Source organism: Labrus bergylta, chromosome 15 (assembly GCF_963930695.1).
Source record: "Labrus bergylta chromosome 15, fLabBer1.1, whole genome shotgun sequence".
Classification (NCBI taxonomy): domain Eukaryota; kingdom Metazoa; phylum Chordata; class Actinopteri; order Labriformes; family Labridae; genus Labrus; species Labrus bergylta.
In genome coordinates this window covers 6,902,814-6,922,147 of record NC_089209.1, presented here as the reverse complement: position 1 = coordinate 6,922,147, position 19,334 = coordinate 6,902,814, and the positions used below count along the sequence as shown (strand labels likewise).

Below are 19,334 nucleotides of genomic sequence, written 5' to 3'. Positions count from 1 at the left end.
CATCATAATTGTTGCATAATTATCTCGTAGACTTCATGTTTTGATAGTCTGAACTAGGCATGGATGTACCTGTAAATCAGAAACCAAATCAGGATCAGGCAGTGTTAAGGTGGAGATGTCTACTGGTTTTCTGATGATCCAGTCAAGTCTTTCTGTCGTCAGTGTCACCTGAAGGTCCGCAGAATCCATCAGGTCAGCAGCTTTCTCTACACAGGTCAACCTGCAGAAGTCAAGGACAAAGTAACTTTAATATCAGGATAGGTGGGTTATCTATTGTGGGGAAGTCAGAGTTATCATGATACCAACATTTGAAATGTTGATAAGATTCTCGTAAAAATTAAATAATGGCTGTTTCAATACCACAGCAACAAAAATGAGTTTCTTAGCCCCTAAAACTGGGTGGCTTTATCTTTAATTTCAAACCTGCATCAACATTAACATCAAATTCATTACTAAATTGTCTCTTTTTCATTTCGAACAATAATAATAATAATGAGGTTGATGAAAGACAGATTGTTGTGAGTTTTGGATTTTTCTGTTTTCAACGATATCTGAATTTTAAACTTCAATACAATTCTAGTGAAAAATTTAACAATATTCCACATCGGTACCCTAGTGGTTAGTGCGTACGGCCCATGTACGGAGGCTATAGTCCTCCAAGCGGACAGCCTGGGTTAGAATCCGACCTGAGGCTCCTTACTCCCCCATGTCACTCTCCACTCTCTCTCCCTCCCTGATTTCTGACTCTATTCACTGACCTATCTCTAAAGATATAAAGGCATGAAAAGCCCAAAATTAAACATCAAAAAAAGTATCAATAGTGATACCTGTTTCATTACCATGGCAACAAAATCACAAGTCCAAGGCAAACTCCTGAACACAGTCTACGATGCATAAATACATTGGAAACGTTATTTTGTGCAGTGTAGAAAGTCTTCTTTTTTTTCAGCTCGCGGAAGCTTTTGGTTAAAAATAGGCCTGAAGAGCTGAAGTTTGGTTCTTTAACTATCGATCATTAAAATAAAATAAATTGAATCATTTTACAACCTGTGGAATCAAAGTATCACAGACTTTATCATCCTTAAAGCACATTAAGTTTATAATGTCAGTGTTTAAAAAAGAAGGAGTCTGTGATCCAGCTGAAGCAGAAGAAAGAATTCTCTCCAGTTTGAATACTCTGCTAACCTCTCAGGTCAAAGTAGTAACTTTACTTCTCATGCTCTGTTGCCTTCAAACACACAGAATTTACCTTTCCAGTACTTCCTGTTCAGGGGAGAGCTCTTCCTGATGTGGGGCGGCTGTCTCTGGGATGACGGTCCACTCTGGCTCCTGTTTGGTCTCCACGGTGTTGCCCCTGACAACAGCCTGGGAGATGGGAGAGTCACATCGTAACTGTGCAGATAAGAGAGGGAGGGAAAGATGGAGCGAGCGGTGAGCCTATCCAATTACTGAGGATTAGCACCCTGCAGCTGCTGCTGTGTCTTCTACAGGTCACTCCCAGCCACAGAGACTGCTGAGCTTTTATCTGACCTGCACAACACTTCAGGAAATGCATTTTACACTTTGTTAACATGTCTCTTAAAAGGAACACAATTCAAAGCTGCATATGCAACAAGTACAATGTAAAGAAAACATGAAGAACTGGATGAAAATGCACTATTTCTAAAAACAATCCACAAAAATCAGCAGGCTGTCTTTTCAAATCAACGTTGCAAACCCTTTAAAACAAATGTTTCAGTTCCGCCATCTGTGTCTCTGCTGCTAAAGTTAAATATCAGGAATGTGTGATTGAGGTGGCTTAGCTTCCTCCTCCCACTCCCTCATTATTTGATTACATAATTCAGTGACATTATGTTTTGAGTTTGTACACAGTTTTGTTTTGCCTCTGTCTGTATCATTTGACTTGACTACTCTAATATTCTTTCTCCACATTTAAACATTTTTGTTGACGTTACATTTTCATATATTGGTATATATTTCTTTTTACACTAAATTTAAGTTTTTTATTCTACTCACAACCTTTTACTTTTTATTATTTTATTTCTGTGTTGACGTATTTAATATCCATGCTCTCTTTTCGAATTAGGACCTCAGCATCTCAAATGTTATGGAATGAAACTAAAACCTCCTCGAGTCCTTTACATTTTTAACCCGTCAAAAACCGTACAAATTACTTCTTTTTTAAAAAGTTTTTTTGGGGGGCTTTTTATGCCTTTAATACAGCGACAGGACAGATAGAATCAGAAATTGGGAGAAAGGGAATGCCTTGCGGGAAAGGAGCCACAGGTCAGATTCGAACCCGGGGCGCCCGCTTTGAGGACCCAGCCTCCATTCATGGGGCACAAGCTCTAACAACTAGGGTACCGGCGCCCCGAAATAAAAAACTTTTGAGACCATGTGGGATATTTTCTCTAATAATCCAGCATTACAGCTACCAGAGTTATCAATATATTTCAGATATCAGAAAATGTTCTCTTTGTTACTCAGAAACTGCCTTAATGACTGACTTTTGGTTAGAAAAGTACAACAAAAAAATAATAATTTCCTAATCGTTTATTGACAAAGATAAAAGGTATTTTATGGGGCTGTCGTGAAAGGTGGATTCTTTTGTCTAAACATTTGTCATATTTTCAGGTTACATAATTTACATATTAAGCAATACTACAGGTCTGTTGGGAGATTTGTCCTTTAACTCTGTGAAGTCCACCGACCTCTCAGTCAAGATCAAAATAATGATTATGAATGCTTGTACTAGTTACACATCCAAAGGCAGAAAGACAGACTACACTCATATTTTTCAAAGGGTGCATGCATATAAAACAGGATAGTCCTATATTAACAGATGGGTCGTCAGTTTGGACTAAAAGAAGCAAACTGAATCATGTCATAAAAAACTAAAACAAAAACTATTAAAGACTGCCTGACAGGCCCAACATAACCTACTGTTAAATAAGGCCGCCTGTGGAGGATCACGTGCACAGAAAACCACAAAAAAAGTTCAATACAAAAACTTATAATGCAATGTTAACTAAAGAATAAAGAGAATTAAAGACTCATTATAAAAGATGCATGGAGTTAAAACTGTTTTTAAATCATAGTGAGTTCTTTATCTAATTAACTAAATAACTAACATAACTTTCAAAACACAAAAAGTAACTTTTAGATGCAAGATCAAGCTTAAATTATGCTATTAGAAATAGTTGATAAACCAAGACAAAGAAATAAATTCAGTGCATAAAGCGTGCGTTCTCATGATACCTGTATATGAGCCTGTGTCTGCTGATGTCTTCCTGTGATGTGCAGGAGACGAGCTGTCAGCTGCTGCTCTTTGGCTTTAAGTGCAGGTTTCAGATTCTTCCCAGACGCAGAGCTTTTACTTTGCCTGAGGTCATCTTTGTTCTCAGCTGGGACCTCCTGAGCTCGGACCTGGAGGACATCCCTACAGGGCTGCACCGACACACCGACGCCCATGGGTGAGAGGTCTTGTTGTGGGCTGTCAGCGTGTTGTTCCTGCGGGGGATTGTTGCTCCGCTGTGTGTCGGCCGACGTGCCAGTCGCTCTCAGCGGGGTGTTACCCCAGAGCTGCCGTCCCCTGCTGAGTTAAGAAATGTTCATCGAGGGGGGGGAAGTCGGGGCCGGTCAGTTAGAACCACTCAGTACAAGAGGAACCTCATTAAGAATAATAGACTTGAAGGATTACAGAGTGACAAACGTTTATAGAGAGGCTGTCTGCTTCTATAAGACCGTGCAGTACGATGACTCAACATTTAGAGTAGCGATGAATCTTTGTATAATTTCAGGGTTTATTCTGTTCTGTTTTATTCCAATTTGAAATTAGCTGCTCAAACGGAAATCTGATCTTCTTTGTTGTGTGCAGCCTAACTCTAAGGGGGTTAGGCTTAGTCCAAATATATAAAACCTGAAGCATTTTTATCTCAATTTGAAATTCAACTTCAATTGATCTTACAAATAAGAGGTGAAATGCATGTTTACATGTATCTTAATGAAGTAGCTTAATACGCTTATTACCTCAGGGACTCAAAACAATATCTAAATCCAAAGTCACAATTTAAAGTAGCTAATAAAAAAGTTTGAGGTGTGGAGAGGCAGTCTAAAGTGAAAGTCCGAGGCACTCTGATGTCATATAAAAATCAATTTCAACATAAATCCCACCTCTGGCAATGCAATTAAACAATAATAGTCAAGGATTTTTGGGTGGCCAATATTATTTCAATGACTACAAGGCCCTAACGGTGAAATCCACAGCACTGAAACTTGATTCACAGTCACAGATTATATCTCGAAAAAAATGAAAAAGGCTTTCAACTAAAAATGTTACACTAACTCCTTTTTTACAATGTAATGATGATCCTCATTAAACAGTTTTATTCTGGCTGGGTAAAGGACATGTTTTGACTTGTTGATCCAAAGAATAACTTGCAGTGCAGAAAATGTTTTTTTCTGAAAGCTGCAGACTTTCAATGCATACAAATCAAAATCATACAGTTGTATATGAAAGAATTGTATGCAACATCTCATAGTGCTTGTCTGTAGCAGGATCTTACTGGTCAGATTGGAGCATTGTGTCACTGGGTTGTGTCTCCTGCACTTCCTCTGACTCCCTCAGTGGGTCTGTTGTTAGGGACGATTCTCCTGGTGTCAGCGTGTCACACAGCTCCTGCAGGGATTCAGCTCGTTCCTCCACAGATGCGTCTTCATCTGTGACGGCCTGAGAGGAAACATGAACTCCTGAGTCACTGAACTCAAACTTTATTTTTTTTATCTTGCTACTATAATAACAGAGTCACACAACACTTTCAAATGTTAACGTGAATCATACAGAGTTAGGGCAAATACCTGTCGCTGTTGCAGCACAGAGCCACGGTCAGTCTGGTCAGTCGCTTCATGCAGATTGTTAGTTTGCGTTTCACATTGCACAACAGAAAATGAATGCTCTCCCGCTCTGATGTGAGACCGCAAGACGGGAACAAAAGCAGCAATTTCTCTGCGTACATCCTGAGAGCGACACAAACAAGCAGACACTTATATTTAAGTGGTGCCAGGTAATCATGCATGATTCATCATGTATCATAACGGAACCCCTGAAATAATCTCATTTAGTTGTGGAAGTGCGCCGCAGTTTAAGAGTTTAACCAAAAATTCAGACAGTTTGTGAGTAAAAGAGTTAACTGGATATTATTTAAAACGGTATTTTATCAGAAATAGTACAATTTTGAGAGAGAGTGTCAGATGATAGACACTCTCACATTTGTCCATTTGATATGACGCTAAAGCCAAGAGACGGTTAGCCTAGCTTAGCATAAAGTCTGGGAAAAAAAAAACATTTTTCAACTTAGTTTTTTACTGACTAAACAATCAAGTTATATTGTTTTTTTAGAGGAGCTTTAGAGGAGCTGCTAGGCTTTTTTTAAACATTAGACAGAGCTAGGCTAATGTTTCCACCACCGTTTCCAGTCTGTGTGTTAAGCTAAGCTAAGCTAGGCTAAGCTAAGAGTAAGTTTACTTCTAGAAGGGACAATTTTCTTCGGAGGGGGGGGGGGGGGGGGGGGGGGCATTTTCCTTTATATGAAAGTACAGCTGAAGAGAGAGTTGGGAGGAGATAGTGGGGGATGACTTGCTGCAAAGGGCCGAGGTTGGATTCAATCCTCTGTACATGGGACGCACGACATAACCGCTAGGCTCTCCGCTGCCCCAAGAATTGTCATCTTGTCAAGCAACCTGCTCGAATATTAATAAATGTATTTGATGCCACAGCCAGTTACAGTCTACCACTGGTCTCCCACATTTAACCAACTCCATCTATTCAATCTTTAAGACATTTAATTTATTACAAATGGGAAAAAAACAGAAACATTCAGAGGTGATACTTTAAAAAAATGTATTTTTAAAGCCTTAATACTGCTTTAAAATCTCAACCGGACCTTTCTTTCTGACAGAATTTTCTAAAAACAGTATAGGTTTTCCAAATGGAGCCCCTGTCGTACCTCCCACTGTTTCCTGACCGAGTCAGAAAGGCGGCTCACTTCCTGGAGTTGGGACCCCGTGCAAAAGGCCCCAAAACCCTCCACTGCACCCAGGAACTCCTCGAGGACGGCAGGCTGAAGAACTTTTAAAGCTTTCTGAACAAAAAAAGACACAAAGCTGGACAAAGACGGACAAACAAGACTGGCAGCTGTGCAAAGCAAAACACCACAGACCTTTAAAGGACTGATCTGAATTTTGAAGATTGGATTTTTTTATTCTTAAGGTCTGGATGTTGGAACATGAAAAGCAGCTTGGATTTACGCTTTTGAAGCAACATGGTGCCAACAAGCTGGCTTCACATACATTCTGAAATAACTCTTACTTATTAGCTAAAACAGAGTTGATATTTTTGGTGGGTAAATGTAGAAAACAAAATCTGCTTTAGTACTTCTTTTTTAATCTGGTTTTAAATTCAAACAATGAAAATACCATTGCTGCAAATCCACATACATTGCTCTTCGTTGAAAGACTGGATAAAATATGTGATGTGCTTTTTTGTCACTAAGAAAACATGCACTGGGAATAAGCCTGACCTTTTAATTTGTATTTTTAAAGCATACCTGTTTCCTCTTGGCTTGTGTGTCTGAAATGTCTCTGCCTCCAAATAAGTTGATGGCTTGCTGGATGCGTCCTTGCAGGTGAAACCTGGCCTTCAGCAGTCGGCTCTTTGCCATTGACTGGGCTTTTGAATGAACCTCACTGCGGTCCATGGCTGGTGGAAGAGGAGGTTTTTTCTCTGTCTGTGGAGTCTTCGGTTTGCTTACAGATCTGGATTTTGATTTGTTGGTTTGTAAAGTGTGTGGGCTTTCTTTTTCCTTGGAGACTGTACTTGTTACAAGTTCAGAAAAACTTGGACTTGGAGCCTGATTGAAGGTTTGGGGAAATGACTGAGGCTGAATCATAGGATGGGATTCAGTAGCTTTTCTAGTTGGAGTGAGAGGAGAGTGAATTTGTGGTACTGGTTCTCTTAAAGGCTGAGGCAGTATTTGGACTCGGGGTATGACAATGGTCGGTTCATCCTGCGTAACAATCTGCTGGAGATCTTTCGCTCTTTGTCGAGGCAACTGAGATGGAAACTCTGCTAGAAACTGATTTGGGATGTGGGTTTGAACGGAAACATTCCCAATCTTGTCCACATGTTTGGTTCTGGCCACAACAATGGCCCCTGGCTCTGGCTGCTTCTGTGTCTGATTGGCTGCTCCAACAGGTCGCTGGAATCCAAGCGAGCTAAACATGCCAAGAATCTCCTGAGAAAAAAAAATAAAACAAATACAGATGACATTATTCAACATTAAATATGCAACAACTGAAGAACCTGAGGAACGAAACCAAACGTCACTTGAACTCACCTGGCAGTGGTTAACCGCCTCTGAGATCCTGTCCTGCATGTCAGAGGTGCTGAGGTGCTGCAGAGGAGAGGTTTTCTGTACCTGAGCCACAAGGACCTGCAGATCCTGCCCCTCAGTTACAACCTGGTTTTCCAGCTGCGGGCCTCGAGAGATCAGAGCCTAGAAATGATTTATATAACACGCAGTGTGTTATGTCTATTATATTACTTATATTATCATGTTATACTGTTTATGTATTTTGTCCTGTGTTACATGTTATATATGAGTATGAGGTGTTCTGGGATTATTTGTGATGGTTTAAACAAAACATCGATGACTATGGTAATGCCTGATAATTAGAGTGTTCACAAAGTTTTAGCTCGCTGACTTTGGCTGTAGATTGCAGCGCAGGACGTCCTTTGTGTTTTCTCTCCTTTAGTTGTTGGTAGCAGTCCAGGGTCTCGGTGCTCCAGTGGTTCAGTTCTGCCAGACGGCCCTCCAGCCTGGATGCAGCCCTCTGCAGCTCTCCACAGGTCCTCTCTGCTTCAGCAAGCACCTGTCGTACACGTACAAGTCATCAGATGTCATCAGATGTAAAAACCTGCCCTTAGTTTGTCACAGCATTATGAACAGAACTGGTTTAGTTTTAACTGCTAGAAGAAATGAAACCTGTTGAAATGTATAACAGATAGGTTGGGGATTTTTGCATCACCTGTGGGGGTGTGAAGTCTGTGGACGGACTGAGAGAGGAGAGGTCCACCTCAGTCATCTTTTTGCTGATCAGCTGGTCAAGAGAAAACAAAAGAAATAAAATAAGAATTCTTATAGAGTTATGACTGTTTCCATCTTTCCCTTCATGTATCTTTACTAACCTGTAGCTTCTGTTGTTTAGCCTTCAGTGGGACTGAGGACACCTCCAGTGGCTGATTTAGTAGAAAGCTGGCCTCCTGGGTCAGTGAAGGCACCGTTTGAAGACACAGAGGGCCTACACTGGACTCTGAGGATACACCCTGAGAGAAACATGCCATCATGTGAAAATCACATTTTGTTTTGCTCCATAAAAAGTCAAAGAAAAAAAGCCTTGATGGGAAAAAAAAGCTACATCATTTTGAAATGAAGTCTACATTTACTTGAGCTTTACTTTAACGACAGGTTAAGTCTGAAGTGACAGTGGATGGATCAGTGAGAGCAGTGATACTCACAAACTTCGTCCTCTTCACACATCCAGCCCACTGCATGTTGATCTTTCTGAGTTGCTCTGTCAGAGCGAGGCTGGCTGAAGAATCTGTCACTTCGATGAGAAAGTTCCCCGCCTCATTTAACCTGGCCTGACACGATGTCCACTTACTCATATCCTGCAGCAATCAAAACAAGAAATGATAATGGATCTCCACTTCAATGAGGAATTAGTTTACGTTGCAACACTGAGAGTCAGAAAAGATTCTCTTTCTGGACAAACAGACTGAGGTACCTGATCATGCATCACGTCTCTCTGCTGTGTCAGCCATGTCTGCAGAGAAGTCATGCAGTCGTTGTAAGTCTCCCACTCAGACGCCACTCTCTCCATCGTCCCTCTCACCGCCGTCACAGCCTGTTGTATCAACTCAGCTTCCCTCTCTGCCTCCTTCACCTGCAGAGTAACAGTCTGGGAATCTCCACCTGGACGGGAGAGAGTGTACAGAGGTCAAATCTTTTGGAAATAAGATTTCCTCACATAAAATATGAAGGTAGGATTCGGTGCTTTAGAGCAAATAATCACAGGCACATATTCAGCTCGTACTTAACGCTGCCTTGCTTGTGTAAGCATTCGCCTTTTTCTGCAGCTTTTGGAGAGCGTCCATCAGAATCAAAAGCTGTCCTTGGCGGTCCATAGTTTCCTAGAAAACAAATCAACCAAAGTCGTCACTTGTGCAAGTTTCTAAAAAAGCATCAATTATCACACTACTCTTTTATTTTTAACTAAAGCCAATATCATCGATTTGCCGTCCTAAATCCTTTGCAAGAGAGTTTGTTAAAATCCATTTCCACCACAATAATACTGCCAGAATGAGTTTTTTTTTTTTTATTTGATGTCCTGCTCTCAGATACTCACATGCCAGTCCTGCAGAAGCTGGGTCACTGTCTCCTGGGACCTGTAGGGGGCTTTCCATGTCTGAACCTCAGCATCAACGCGGCCCAGGAGATCAAGCACAGTGTGACGAGATTCCTTGTACTCCAACTTGATCCCTTGATACTTGGCTGTCACTCTGATATTTGTTAAACTGTTCCAAAAAAAAGAAGGTTTTTATGCATCATTTGAATGTTTTAATGGAACCAAAATGCTGCGATAATAATCAAAACTGAATATCACTGAATATCACTTACCGTCTTTTTACCTCATCAAACTTTTCAAGGGGCACGACTAAGTTCCCCGAGACATCCATGTTTTTGAAGGTATCAAGGATATTGACATGATGGCTCATCTCTTTAATCAATGTCTGAAAAAACAACATTATAAAAATGTTACATTATGACAACTAGTTTCATCTCACAAGTAGACAGATAACACACATTTCCAGTTCATATCTATGGCCTAAATCAACCCCAGTCTACAGCTTGTTGAAGCCAATGCATAATGTCTGTTGTTTTTAACCTTTAACTTGTCTTGTTGAGTTCTTGCATCTTTTGCAGCATCTGCATGATCTCTCTGTTTTCCTCCGTCTTCTGTTAGCGCTGCCTCTGCACGCTGCAGCCACACCACAACTGAGTCCAGAGGAGGAGGAAGACTTGAGTCCAGGTCTGCTTTACACCTCTGCAGCTGGACAAGACACACACATACAGAAACCTGGTATGAGTACAGATTCTGGTCTTTGCAATGTAGCCTAACGAAGTGTTTATTAGTCCGCTGAAGAGGGACGAAGGAAGTGAATTGGACGGAGCTATTACTCCAGACAAAACATAAGTGACTACAACTCTCCATCTGTGGACGTCCTCACCTCCTCCTCCAGACGATCCGACGCTGTCCTGAGAGCTCGCTGCTCCTGGCTCAGCTCAGGGCAGCGCTTTACTGCAGCGAGGAGGGTCATCACTGGTTTCCTCTGCTCAGTGAACGAGTCAGACAGTTTCTGAAGTACCTGATGATCCACATACAGACATATCTTCTTAACACTGTCCAAATGATTCACAGTTGTTGTTTTTTTTCTATTCTTTGAGAGCTTGTTCTTTGCCTCACCTGATATTTTTCAGCAAAGCTTGAATGTTTTGTAGCTGTGCGTGCCTCTGACAGCTCCTGGTAGGCTTGCTGCAGCCAGGAGGTCAACTCTAGTGCTCGCTCACTTTGGGGGACCTAAAGGTTCAATATTGAGGTGTATTTATGGGAGTCATAACTTTTGAACTCACGAAAATTGAATTTCGAAAAGCTAGCAAATAAAAGATTTAAAGAGAAAAGAGGAGTTGTTACAGCTACCTGGCGTAACGGTGAGACAGCGAATGCAGGAGTAAAGTGAGCAGGCAAGTTGACAGATGGGAGAGAAGAGGGCTCAACCAGAGGAAACAGCTACCCCACCAACACCACAACAGAATAAACAGGATCAAAAGAATAAACAGGAAATGTTGGGTAAACAGGAAACGTTGGGTTGAAGGACTGAGCAGGGAAAGAAAGCAGCAGGGCGAAACAGTAGTTTGTTTTTAAGAGGACAGATTCAGATTTGACTTCAGCTATGTTGTGATTTCTGCAGTGAAGTTTTCAGAAGCTGTGACACTGAGAGTGAAGTTCTGGTTTTGGTTGCCTACCTGCAGGTGGTCATCAGGTGAAGGCATGTCATTGGAGTACTGGAGAAACTGGGCCACATAAGTCATAATGGACTTCTCATCAGGGTCTTTAACATCCACATCTGAAGTGAAAATACAAAGAAAGGTTTAGTACCCTTCTTTAGAAACAAATGGTCGATGTAACTGAGATAACATCCAGTCTATGGTCGCACCCATCTACCAAAATCAAGGTGGCAGACACATGTATGAGGCTAAACAGGTGACCAACGTAATATAATTCAAAACTACTACTGTGGTCCAAAAAATCTTAACCTTGATTGTTACGTTTAATGCTCTTTGTTATTTGGATATAGATGGCTAGAACACTTTATTGACAATCTGAAAAAGTCAGCCTCACCCTGGGGCTCCAGCAGACGGGGGATGTGGAGCTCCCTCTCAGCCAGGTGAAACGCCTCTTCCAGGTTCTCCTGGTTGCGTCTGAACCGCACAAGAGAGAGATCAACCAGCTGTGGCCTGAGAGAGCACAGGATGGCCAGGAAGGCCTCTCCGCTTCTCCAGCTCTTCTTAAAGTCCTTCACACTTAGAGAGCAACCAGCCCTGGAGAGAGAACCACAAATTAAATACCCTTAAAAGCAGTGTAGGCCTAGAAGTAGATTTACCGTACACAGACGGTGGATAACCAACCTTTGGCACTGGTCCCTGACCCACATGATCAGGGCCTTCTTGGCAGATATTCGGAAGTGTTTATGCAGAGGTGAAGTCCGGCCTGCATGGACTGGACTAGCTGGGACCGGGCTGCCAGAAAAGGAGTCCAGGCTGGTCAGAGAGTCGAGGGAGGAATGACAAGAGCTGTAGGAGAGAGTGCTGGCCAGCTCCTCTATCTAAAACAGAGAGAACAATACAACGGCTATAACATGACCCGTGCCTTTGAAAGCAGTATTGGTGTTCAGAACATTAGTTATGATCTGTACTCACGTGACAGTGGAGGATGATGGTCCAGATGAGGCCGAGGATGATGGAGGGCCGTCCATCCATGATATCTGGGATGTTAATGTTCACCATTTTGATCTGATCAAACAAAACAGATTCATTAATACACCTAAGTGTATTTCTCTCTGAGTTTCTCTGCCATTATTCATGTTTTTTTTTTTTTTTTGTGGAAGCTTACTGATTTTTTCTTGAGAAAGTTTAGTGCTGTCTCGATGTTGGCCCTCTGCTGGAAAACCCCTCGGCCCCTCTGTCTTTTCTGTGAAGACAAATCACAACATCAGCTTTATTGTGAGAATAATATCCACTTTATCTGTTTCTGTGTTTGTTTGGATTTCGACTAGCCCAACACTCACACTGGAATACTGCCATACAGATCAATCATAAACTTCTTGGAGGGATTTTTTTTTTTAGGAGGAATCAGAAAAAAAACCATCTGATTGACTCACCATAGGTTGACCAGTCATCACCTCCAGCAGGTCGAGCAGCTGTGACCCATTCTTAAGGTCAGAGAAGAGGTCTGACACGTGTGAGGGAGGGCATCTCTGTAACAATACAAACAAACAAACAAACAAAGTTAAGTTTGATTTATTTGTCAATCCAGCTGCAGGATGTTTGAGATCAGGGGAAAAATATCACCCATCTTAAACTGCACTGATCCATCCAGTGCAACTATGACGACTCTTCACTTGTCAATCTTTGGCAAAGAAGATCAACGCCTTTTTAATTTGCATTTACACAATAAACAGTTTAAAGTATACGCTATCAACAACAGCATCAAGAGCAATTGATCATAACACTAAAATCATTGGGGACCCAGTAATCTCAGAACCGATCTGTTATTGCCCGACAATGATAAAGCCTCTGAAGGGGGCGTCTAGAGTACATTTAGGGGCTTCTGGTGTCAATGGTAGATGGATGTTGGACGTTTCAAGTATAGCAGAGGGTCACTGTTTGACAGAATATCAATCTGCTGATAATAAACAAAACAAGAAGTCATTCAGAGTACTCTCTTGTCATTCAGTAAAAAATAAACAAGAGGATTGAGAAAATGAAATTTTCAGCAAATAAAACAAAAAACCTGACGTGCAAGGAACAAAAAAAAAAAGCCAAGTATATCAGTATTTATTTGGTCATATCATGTTTCTTTAAATACTACATATACTGTAGCTCCTCAATAAATAAATGTGATAACTCCAAAAGTCCTTCATTTAAAACTGTCTGTTATGAATCTGTAATGGCTTCATATTTCAGTTTCAGGGGTCGAAGCTTCACGCCAAGCAGTGACTGCTGTCCTCTAGACATACAGGAAGAATCTCTTGTTGGGGGTTGGTCAGGAGATTGCTGTAACAGATGGCAGGTTATGAACCAGTGGTTTCAGAGTGCAGTCAGATGGGCATGAGTGTTTTTTTATGACGAGGTGGCAGGATTCAGGTTACGCGCTGTTCTGCTTCACCGGGGAACTATTTATACGCCGGGCGAGAGTCACAGACGTCTCAGTGTCTCAGATCTGTGATGAGCTGCTTCACTGAACCTCAGCAATGAGTCAGCATGTCTAAAGTTTGCTTAATATCACTTACAGCTTCACCGCAGCATGACATCATGCCACACAACAGTCCCTTGGTAGAGTTTAAGAAAACATTTTTAATGCTCAAGCTTGTCTAAGTATAGCACACGGAAAAGCAGCTTAACTTTGTGCAAAAACATAAGTCAGCACTTTCCATCTAAGACAAAATATCGAAGACATTTCTAAAGCTTGTGCAGAAAGTGAAGGCATGCAATACAAAACAGTTTTCCTCTTACATGTGAACAAATAGTAGGAAACCTGACCTGCACCATTACATCATCCTTTCTCTTACACACTCACTATAAAACACTTCAACTGACAAGTTGAAAAATCTCATAAAGATCTTTCTCATTTGATAGCTGATAACAAACGTTTATGTGCTGTTATCTTTAATAAAGTTTCATTTAAAAGAAAAAAAAACACATTATTTACTATTACTTTGAATTACTTGCTTGTAATAGCTGTAAATACATATTGCCTTTATCTTTATTCCTATAAATTCTCATTTTATTTGTACTCTTCTTCTTGTCTTTTACTGCTGCAACACTTGAGTTTCCTCTCTGGGGATCAGTGAAGGATTATCTTATCTTATCTTATCTTAAGTACAAGGTTCTGACTTGACAAGCATAAAAAAGATTACTCTTGTGTTGTTTTAAGTATAACATGCATACAGCTCTCGAGCGCTCTTCAACAAATGCAGCAAACATGTTGTGTTCATTTATCCAACGAGCGTCACAGATGAGTGATATGTGTACCCGTGATGCTCAACTTACCTTCGAGAGTTGAGCGTTGATCCAGTTGGTGAACGTCCTTTTCTGAATCTGATCATGCTCCACTGTCGAGGAAACAGACAAAAGATTTGAATCGTTTCACAATCGAAAGTAAAGAATGAGAGAACGCTAGAACTCTCTCTGTTGGATGACATGAAGAGCTGCGATATTATTTAAGCTCCAGTGGCGAGTCTATTGGGGCCCCAAGGAAAAGATCAGTTGGGGGGGGGGCCCTCAAACCAGCGTTCAGCAGGGCAATAAGAGGGAATGCTGCCAGATGGGGCCCTCTTAGGAAGGTTTCCTAGTGTCATTGCAGCCCTGTCAGTTGCCTGCCTTGCCTGTTGACAAGCAGCGCCTCTGTTAAACTCAAACTTGAGTTTTGAGTTTAAATAAAAAATGCACGCAGTGTTTCATTATTAGTACATTGTTTCCTTTATGTCTCACTATGCTTTACAATAGGTAGAGCAGCAATGGTGTGAAATTGTTGTTTTTGTTTTTGTCATTGGTAGGCTAGTTCCAACTCCAGTTGGACTGAACAAACTATTAAATATAAATGTTCAGAGGGAGCTGACCTCCCCTGTCTGAAACATGCTGCAGCTGAATCATTCATAATCCTGAAACTTCATAACAACAGTGCAGCGCTCCTTTGAGCTGCAGGCAGGTAATCAGATACTCACCAGCAGCAGCCGAGTGACACACTCCTCCGCCCTCCATGCTTATTAGCGATAGTCAGTAAATCCATGTATAATGAGGGAAGTTTAAACAGCATAACACGGCCCTGTCTAACACACGGTGACCCGGAGTTCCTCTTAACGCTGGAGTACGGCTGCCAGCTAAGATCTGGATACAAGCCGGGATGGCTTCCAAGACGGTGACAGACATAGACACTGACACTGTCACACACAGATACACACACTCTCACACACAGATAATACACACAGAGACACTCTCACACACTGTTAATACACACAGAGACACTCTCACACTGTTAATACACACAGAGACACTCTCACACTGTTAATACACACAGAGACACTCTCACACACTGTTAATATACACAGAGACACTCTCACACACTGTTAATACACACAGAGACACTCTCACACACAGATACACACACTCTCACACACAGATAATACACACAGAGACACTCTCACACACAGATAATACACACAGAGACACTCTCACACACTGTTAATACACACAGAGACACTCTCACACACAGATAATACACACAGAGACACTCACACACACAGTTAATACACAAAGAGACACTCTCACACACTGTTAATACACACAGAGACACTCTCACACACAGATAATACACACAGAGACACTCTCACACACAGATAATACACACAGAGACACTCTCACACACTGTTAATACACACAGAGACACTCACACACACAGATAATACACACAGAGACACTCTCACACACAGATAATACACACAGAGACACTCACACACACAGATAATACACACAGAGACACTCACACACACTGTTAATATACACAGAGACACTCACACACACAGTTAATACACACAGAGACACTCTCACACACTGTTAATACACACAGAGACACTCTCACACACAGATAATACACACAGAGACACTCACACACACAGATAATACACACAGAGACACTCACACACACTGTTAATACACACAGAGACACTCTCACACACAGTTAATACACACAGAGACACTCTCACAGCGATAATGAACTCTCAGACAGACGTATGCACACACACAGTGAGCGGATTTGGTCATACATGGTTCTTCAAAGGGTACTAGACCAGAACCTGTAAGCTTCTGTTACCAAAATATTAAACTTATACTATTTATAATGTGTTAAAGGATGTCCTTGTTACGGTGTCATAGGAGAGATGAAAATCTCATAGGAATGTGGAGGGAGGTATAGCATAGGAATTTATCTTCTATATAGCCTGGAGAGTAAATTGACAGCAAAAATGGAGCCAATCAAGAATCACAAATAAACCTAACGAGCAGGTCTGTGGACTGTGGGAGGAGGCCAGAGTACCTGGAGTACCCAGAGAGAACCCACACATGCAGGGGGGGGAGAACATGCAAGCTCCACACAGAAGGGCACCTGGTCCTGTACTTTATGTTTTTAAAAGCGATGATGTTACCCAAGAGGTTTAGATGATCAGTGATAGTGTTGACTTTAAATACAACCTTCATAATGACACACAGTAGTAGTGTGTGGTCCCATGAGACTAAATCATCAGTCAATCCTTTTATCAATAAAGAGATGTTTGTGGAAATCAGAGAAAATCGCTTTCAGTTTTATGCACTCACACTTGTCCTCCATGTGAGTCGGCTGTTTGTTTAAGAGCTTGCCAAGGAGGGGAATACCTCAGAATTTTAATCGCTGGCCTCCACCCAGTTCACTGGCATGCCCAGTACAAAAGAAGAAAGCGGCTTCATCACATGTATAATAACTTTTCGCTTCAGGCCTTTTTCAGACGCATCAGTCAAATGTGTTTTCTCATGGACCAATTATAGATCAACAAACAGAAAATGATTTAATGTCATGAGAGTCTCTGTGTGTGTGGAGATTTCAATAAGGACATTGTGATATTATATTCAGCTAGGATACCATAGTAAGGGGGGCATTGATAGCGTATAGGGGTTAGAGCACGTGCCCCATGTACAACGGGTGTAGTGCTCTGAGTGGACAGCCTGGGTTCAAATCCCTTCACGCATATCATTCCCCACTCTCTCTCTGTCCCTGATTTCAGACTCTATCCACTCGTCCTGTCTCTACAAGAAAGGCAGAAAAAGCCCCAAAATAAACCATATTAATAACTTGTAATTATAGTCGTGCATTTATTTTGGAGCCTGATGGTTAATAAAATCTTATTCTAAAAAAAACTGTGAAAGAAAATGTAAATTCTGGACACTGATGAGACATCATTACTAAGTTCTGCACATTTCTGCATCGAAATGTCTCAGAAATATAAAACAAATATATGAAATTAAGATTCATTCACTTATTTTTACAACGCAATAATGACATGACCTGTTTAGTTCTGTCATGTGTGTATGTTTGGTGATTGGCTACGATGTATACTATGACTGCAGTGGACATTTTTAGAGGTTTTAGCCAAATGAACATCTTTCCTGCGCGGTAGTTTTTACTTCATGAAGTAAAACGAATAATCCAGTCAAAATAATGCAATGATGATTGAAGACCAGGAAACTCGATGTTTCCTCAAATGCAAGCTTATTGGTGTAGAGCAAACAAACTCTACAGGTCTTTTAGTGATGAAAGTTGAAGATATAATATGGAGCAGTATAGAAACACAGACTTTACTGTATGTCTGCAGTTGTTGAGACAACGAGTGACATGTTTTATTTTTGTGAACTAGAGTGAATCATTTCATACCAAACACAAGCCATTATTTAGTCTTTAAATTCAACAGTAAAAATAAAGATAGAGGCTGCATACATCTCTGTAACAACAGAACATTTTGTAAACTTGACCTTACAACTGTCCTTTTGTGTGTGCCTGAAGCAGCAGCTGTCATCTAGTGTGTTCAGGTGAATATTAAAATATTATTGATACTATGTCAATAGGTAAACAACTGTATTGAATTCATTCATAAATTACATGCCTCATTTTTTTTTTCTACAAACGTGGGCAAATATCAGTCCCTTTGTGCAGACTTAGCAAAAAGTTGGGTGGATAATGGATGTTAAAGAGACTGTATTACAAATATAGATCACATTCAAAGTTGACTTTTTATAACTTAGTCTTTGTGCAAATGTTTTTTAAATTACGACAGTTTTTTTTTTTAAATGAGTCAACACAAAAACAAAGCAGCAGATTCTCTAAATCATTGTAATATTCTGAATCTTAACCCCTTCATTATCATACATGTTACATTGTCTCAGTGGTTTCAGTTCACAGACTTTCTGGAGTTTTTTTAAGGTTTATTTTGGGGATTATTTTGTCTTTATTTAGAGATAGGACACTGGATAGAGCCAAAAACCAGAGAGTGGGAAATTATGTGGGAAAGCAGACAGGTCGGATTCGAACCTGTGCCGCCCACATAAGAGGACTATAGCCTCTGTACATGGAGCGTGCACACTAATCACATCCCCAGCAGCGCCCCGTTCAGAGCCTTTCTGTTTACTTAATGTTTTGGATTGTCAGAAAAGTCTTTAAATGTTTTGGATGTGACGTCCTGAAACAGAAAAATAAAATGTGTCGTCATTAAGTTTACAAAAAGCTGGTGAGACGGGCCACCACCTCCACTTTCCCTCAAAATGTACGAGCCCACAGTGCATGTAACACTCTCACTTCTTAGCTTGGCGCTGCCTTAACCTGAGGGTCAACCTGCCATGTAATGCACATTGTAAACTCATGCATTCATCGTGAGTATTAGAGTTCTGTCATATCAGAGCGAGTTTGGTCAGCACTGTAATTCCCATGACAACAAATCACTTTCCACAGCACATATTAAAGTACAGGAATAGACTGACCTTGGAGGAGCATGTGCATGTTGTCGATGTCCAATGGAATGCCTCCATCGTCTTCCTCTGCTCCACCCGAAGCCATGCAGCCTCCAACCACAGCGAAAGATCAACCTCAGAGAGGGAACAGGAAAACGTGGAGAAGTCAATTGTCCACTCCGGAGAAAGCGCAGAAAGCTCAGGGTAAATACTGCTGAGCAAACTTTCTTTTTTCCAAAACATTGGATCTGATCTCTGCTGCCTCATTAGTCATGTAAGAGAAAGAACGCACCCATCCACACCCTGACGTTACCACAGAAACACACACACATACAAGTAGACACATGCAAATGCTCAAACACAGAGCTCAAAGAGGATTCAATAGTCTGCTGTATGGAAAGAGCT

At 41.1% G+C, this 19,334-nt stretch overlaps 2 protein-coding genes across 5 annotated transcripts in view; both read right to left on the bottom strand.

Annotated features, from left to right (window-relative positions):
• The window catches only part of LOC109988417 (nesprin-2), an 86,861-nt gene extending 76,381 nt beyond the window's left edge, over positions 1 to 10,480 (bottom strand). For 2 of the 4 annotated variants that reach the window (XM_065963469.1, XM_065963470.1), the window contains exons 1-18: positions 10,349 to 10,480; positions 10,006 to 10,170; positions 9,738 to 9,850; positions 9,466 to 9,634; positions 9,154 to 9,250; positions 8,845 to 9,032; positions 8,576 to 8,728; positions 8,246 to 8,383; positions 8,086 to 8,157; positions 7,762 to 7,929; positions 7,395 to 7,553; positions 6,606 to 7,292; positions 6,006 to 6,140; positions 4,858 to 5,016; positions 4,566 to 4,729; positions 3,259 to 3,595; positions 1,250 to 1,365; positions 70 to 220 (exon numbers count right to left, since the gene is read on the bottom strand). In XM_065963469.1, coding sequence (XP_065819541.1) covers positions 70 to 220; positions 1,250 to 1,365; positions 3,259 to 3,595; positions 4,566 to 4,729; positions 4,858 to 5,016; positions 6,006 to 6,140; positions 6,606 to 7,292; positions 7,395 to 7,553; positions 7,762 to 7,929; positions 8,086 to 8,157; positions 8,246 to 8,383; positions 8,576 to 8,728; positions 8,845 to 9,032; positions 9,154 to 9,250; positions 9,466 to 9,634; positions 9,738 to 9,850; positions 10,006 to 10,170; positions 10,349 to 10,438 — 3,261 coding nt within the window. In that variant the 5' untranslated portion in view covers positions 10,439 to 10,480. The remainder of the gene's footprint in view (positions 1 to 69; positions 221 to 1,249; positions 1,366 to 3,258; positions 3,596 to 4,565; positions 4,730 to 4,857; positions 5,017 to 6,005; positions 6,141 to 6,605; positions 7,293 to 7,394; positions 7,554 to 7,761; positions 7,930 to 8,085; positions 8,158 to 8,245; positions 8,384 to 8,575; positions 8,729 to 8,844; positions 9,033 to 9,153; positions 9,251 to 9,465; positions 9,635 to 9,737; positions 9,851 to 10,005; positions 10,171 to 10,348) is intronic. The other 2 variants (XM_065963471.1, XM_065963472.1) reach the window with 1 other exon arrangement.
• A 53-nt stretch (positions 10,481 to 10,533) lies between these two features.
• syne2a (spectrin repeat containing, nuclear envelope 2a) lies at positions 10,534 to 19,127 on the bottom strand. Its single transcript, XM_065964108.1, has 9 exons — positions 18,960 to 19,127; positions 14,451 to 14,512; positions 12,560 to 12,655; positions 12,292 to 12,369; positions 12,099 to 12,191; positions 11,808 to 12,004; positions 11,521 to 11,720; positions 11,145 to 11,245; positions 10,534 to 10,698 (listed from the first exon to the last, which is right to left on the bottom strand). Exons 1-9 carry the CDS (start codon positions 19,033 to 19,035, stop codon positions 10,534 to 10,536), a joined length of 1,068 nt encoding a protein of 355 aa, XP_065820180.1. The 5' UTR covers positions 19,036 to 19,127.
• Positions 19,128 to 19,334: the final 207 nt, after the last annotated feature.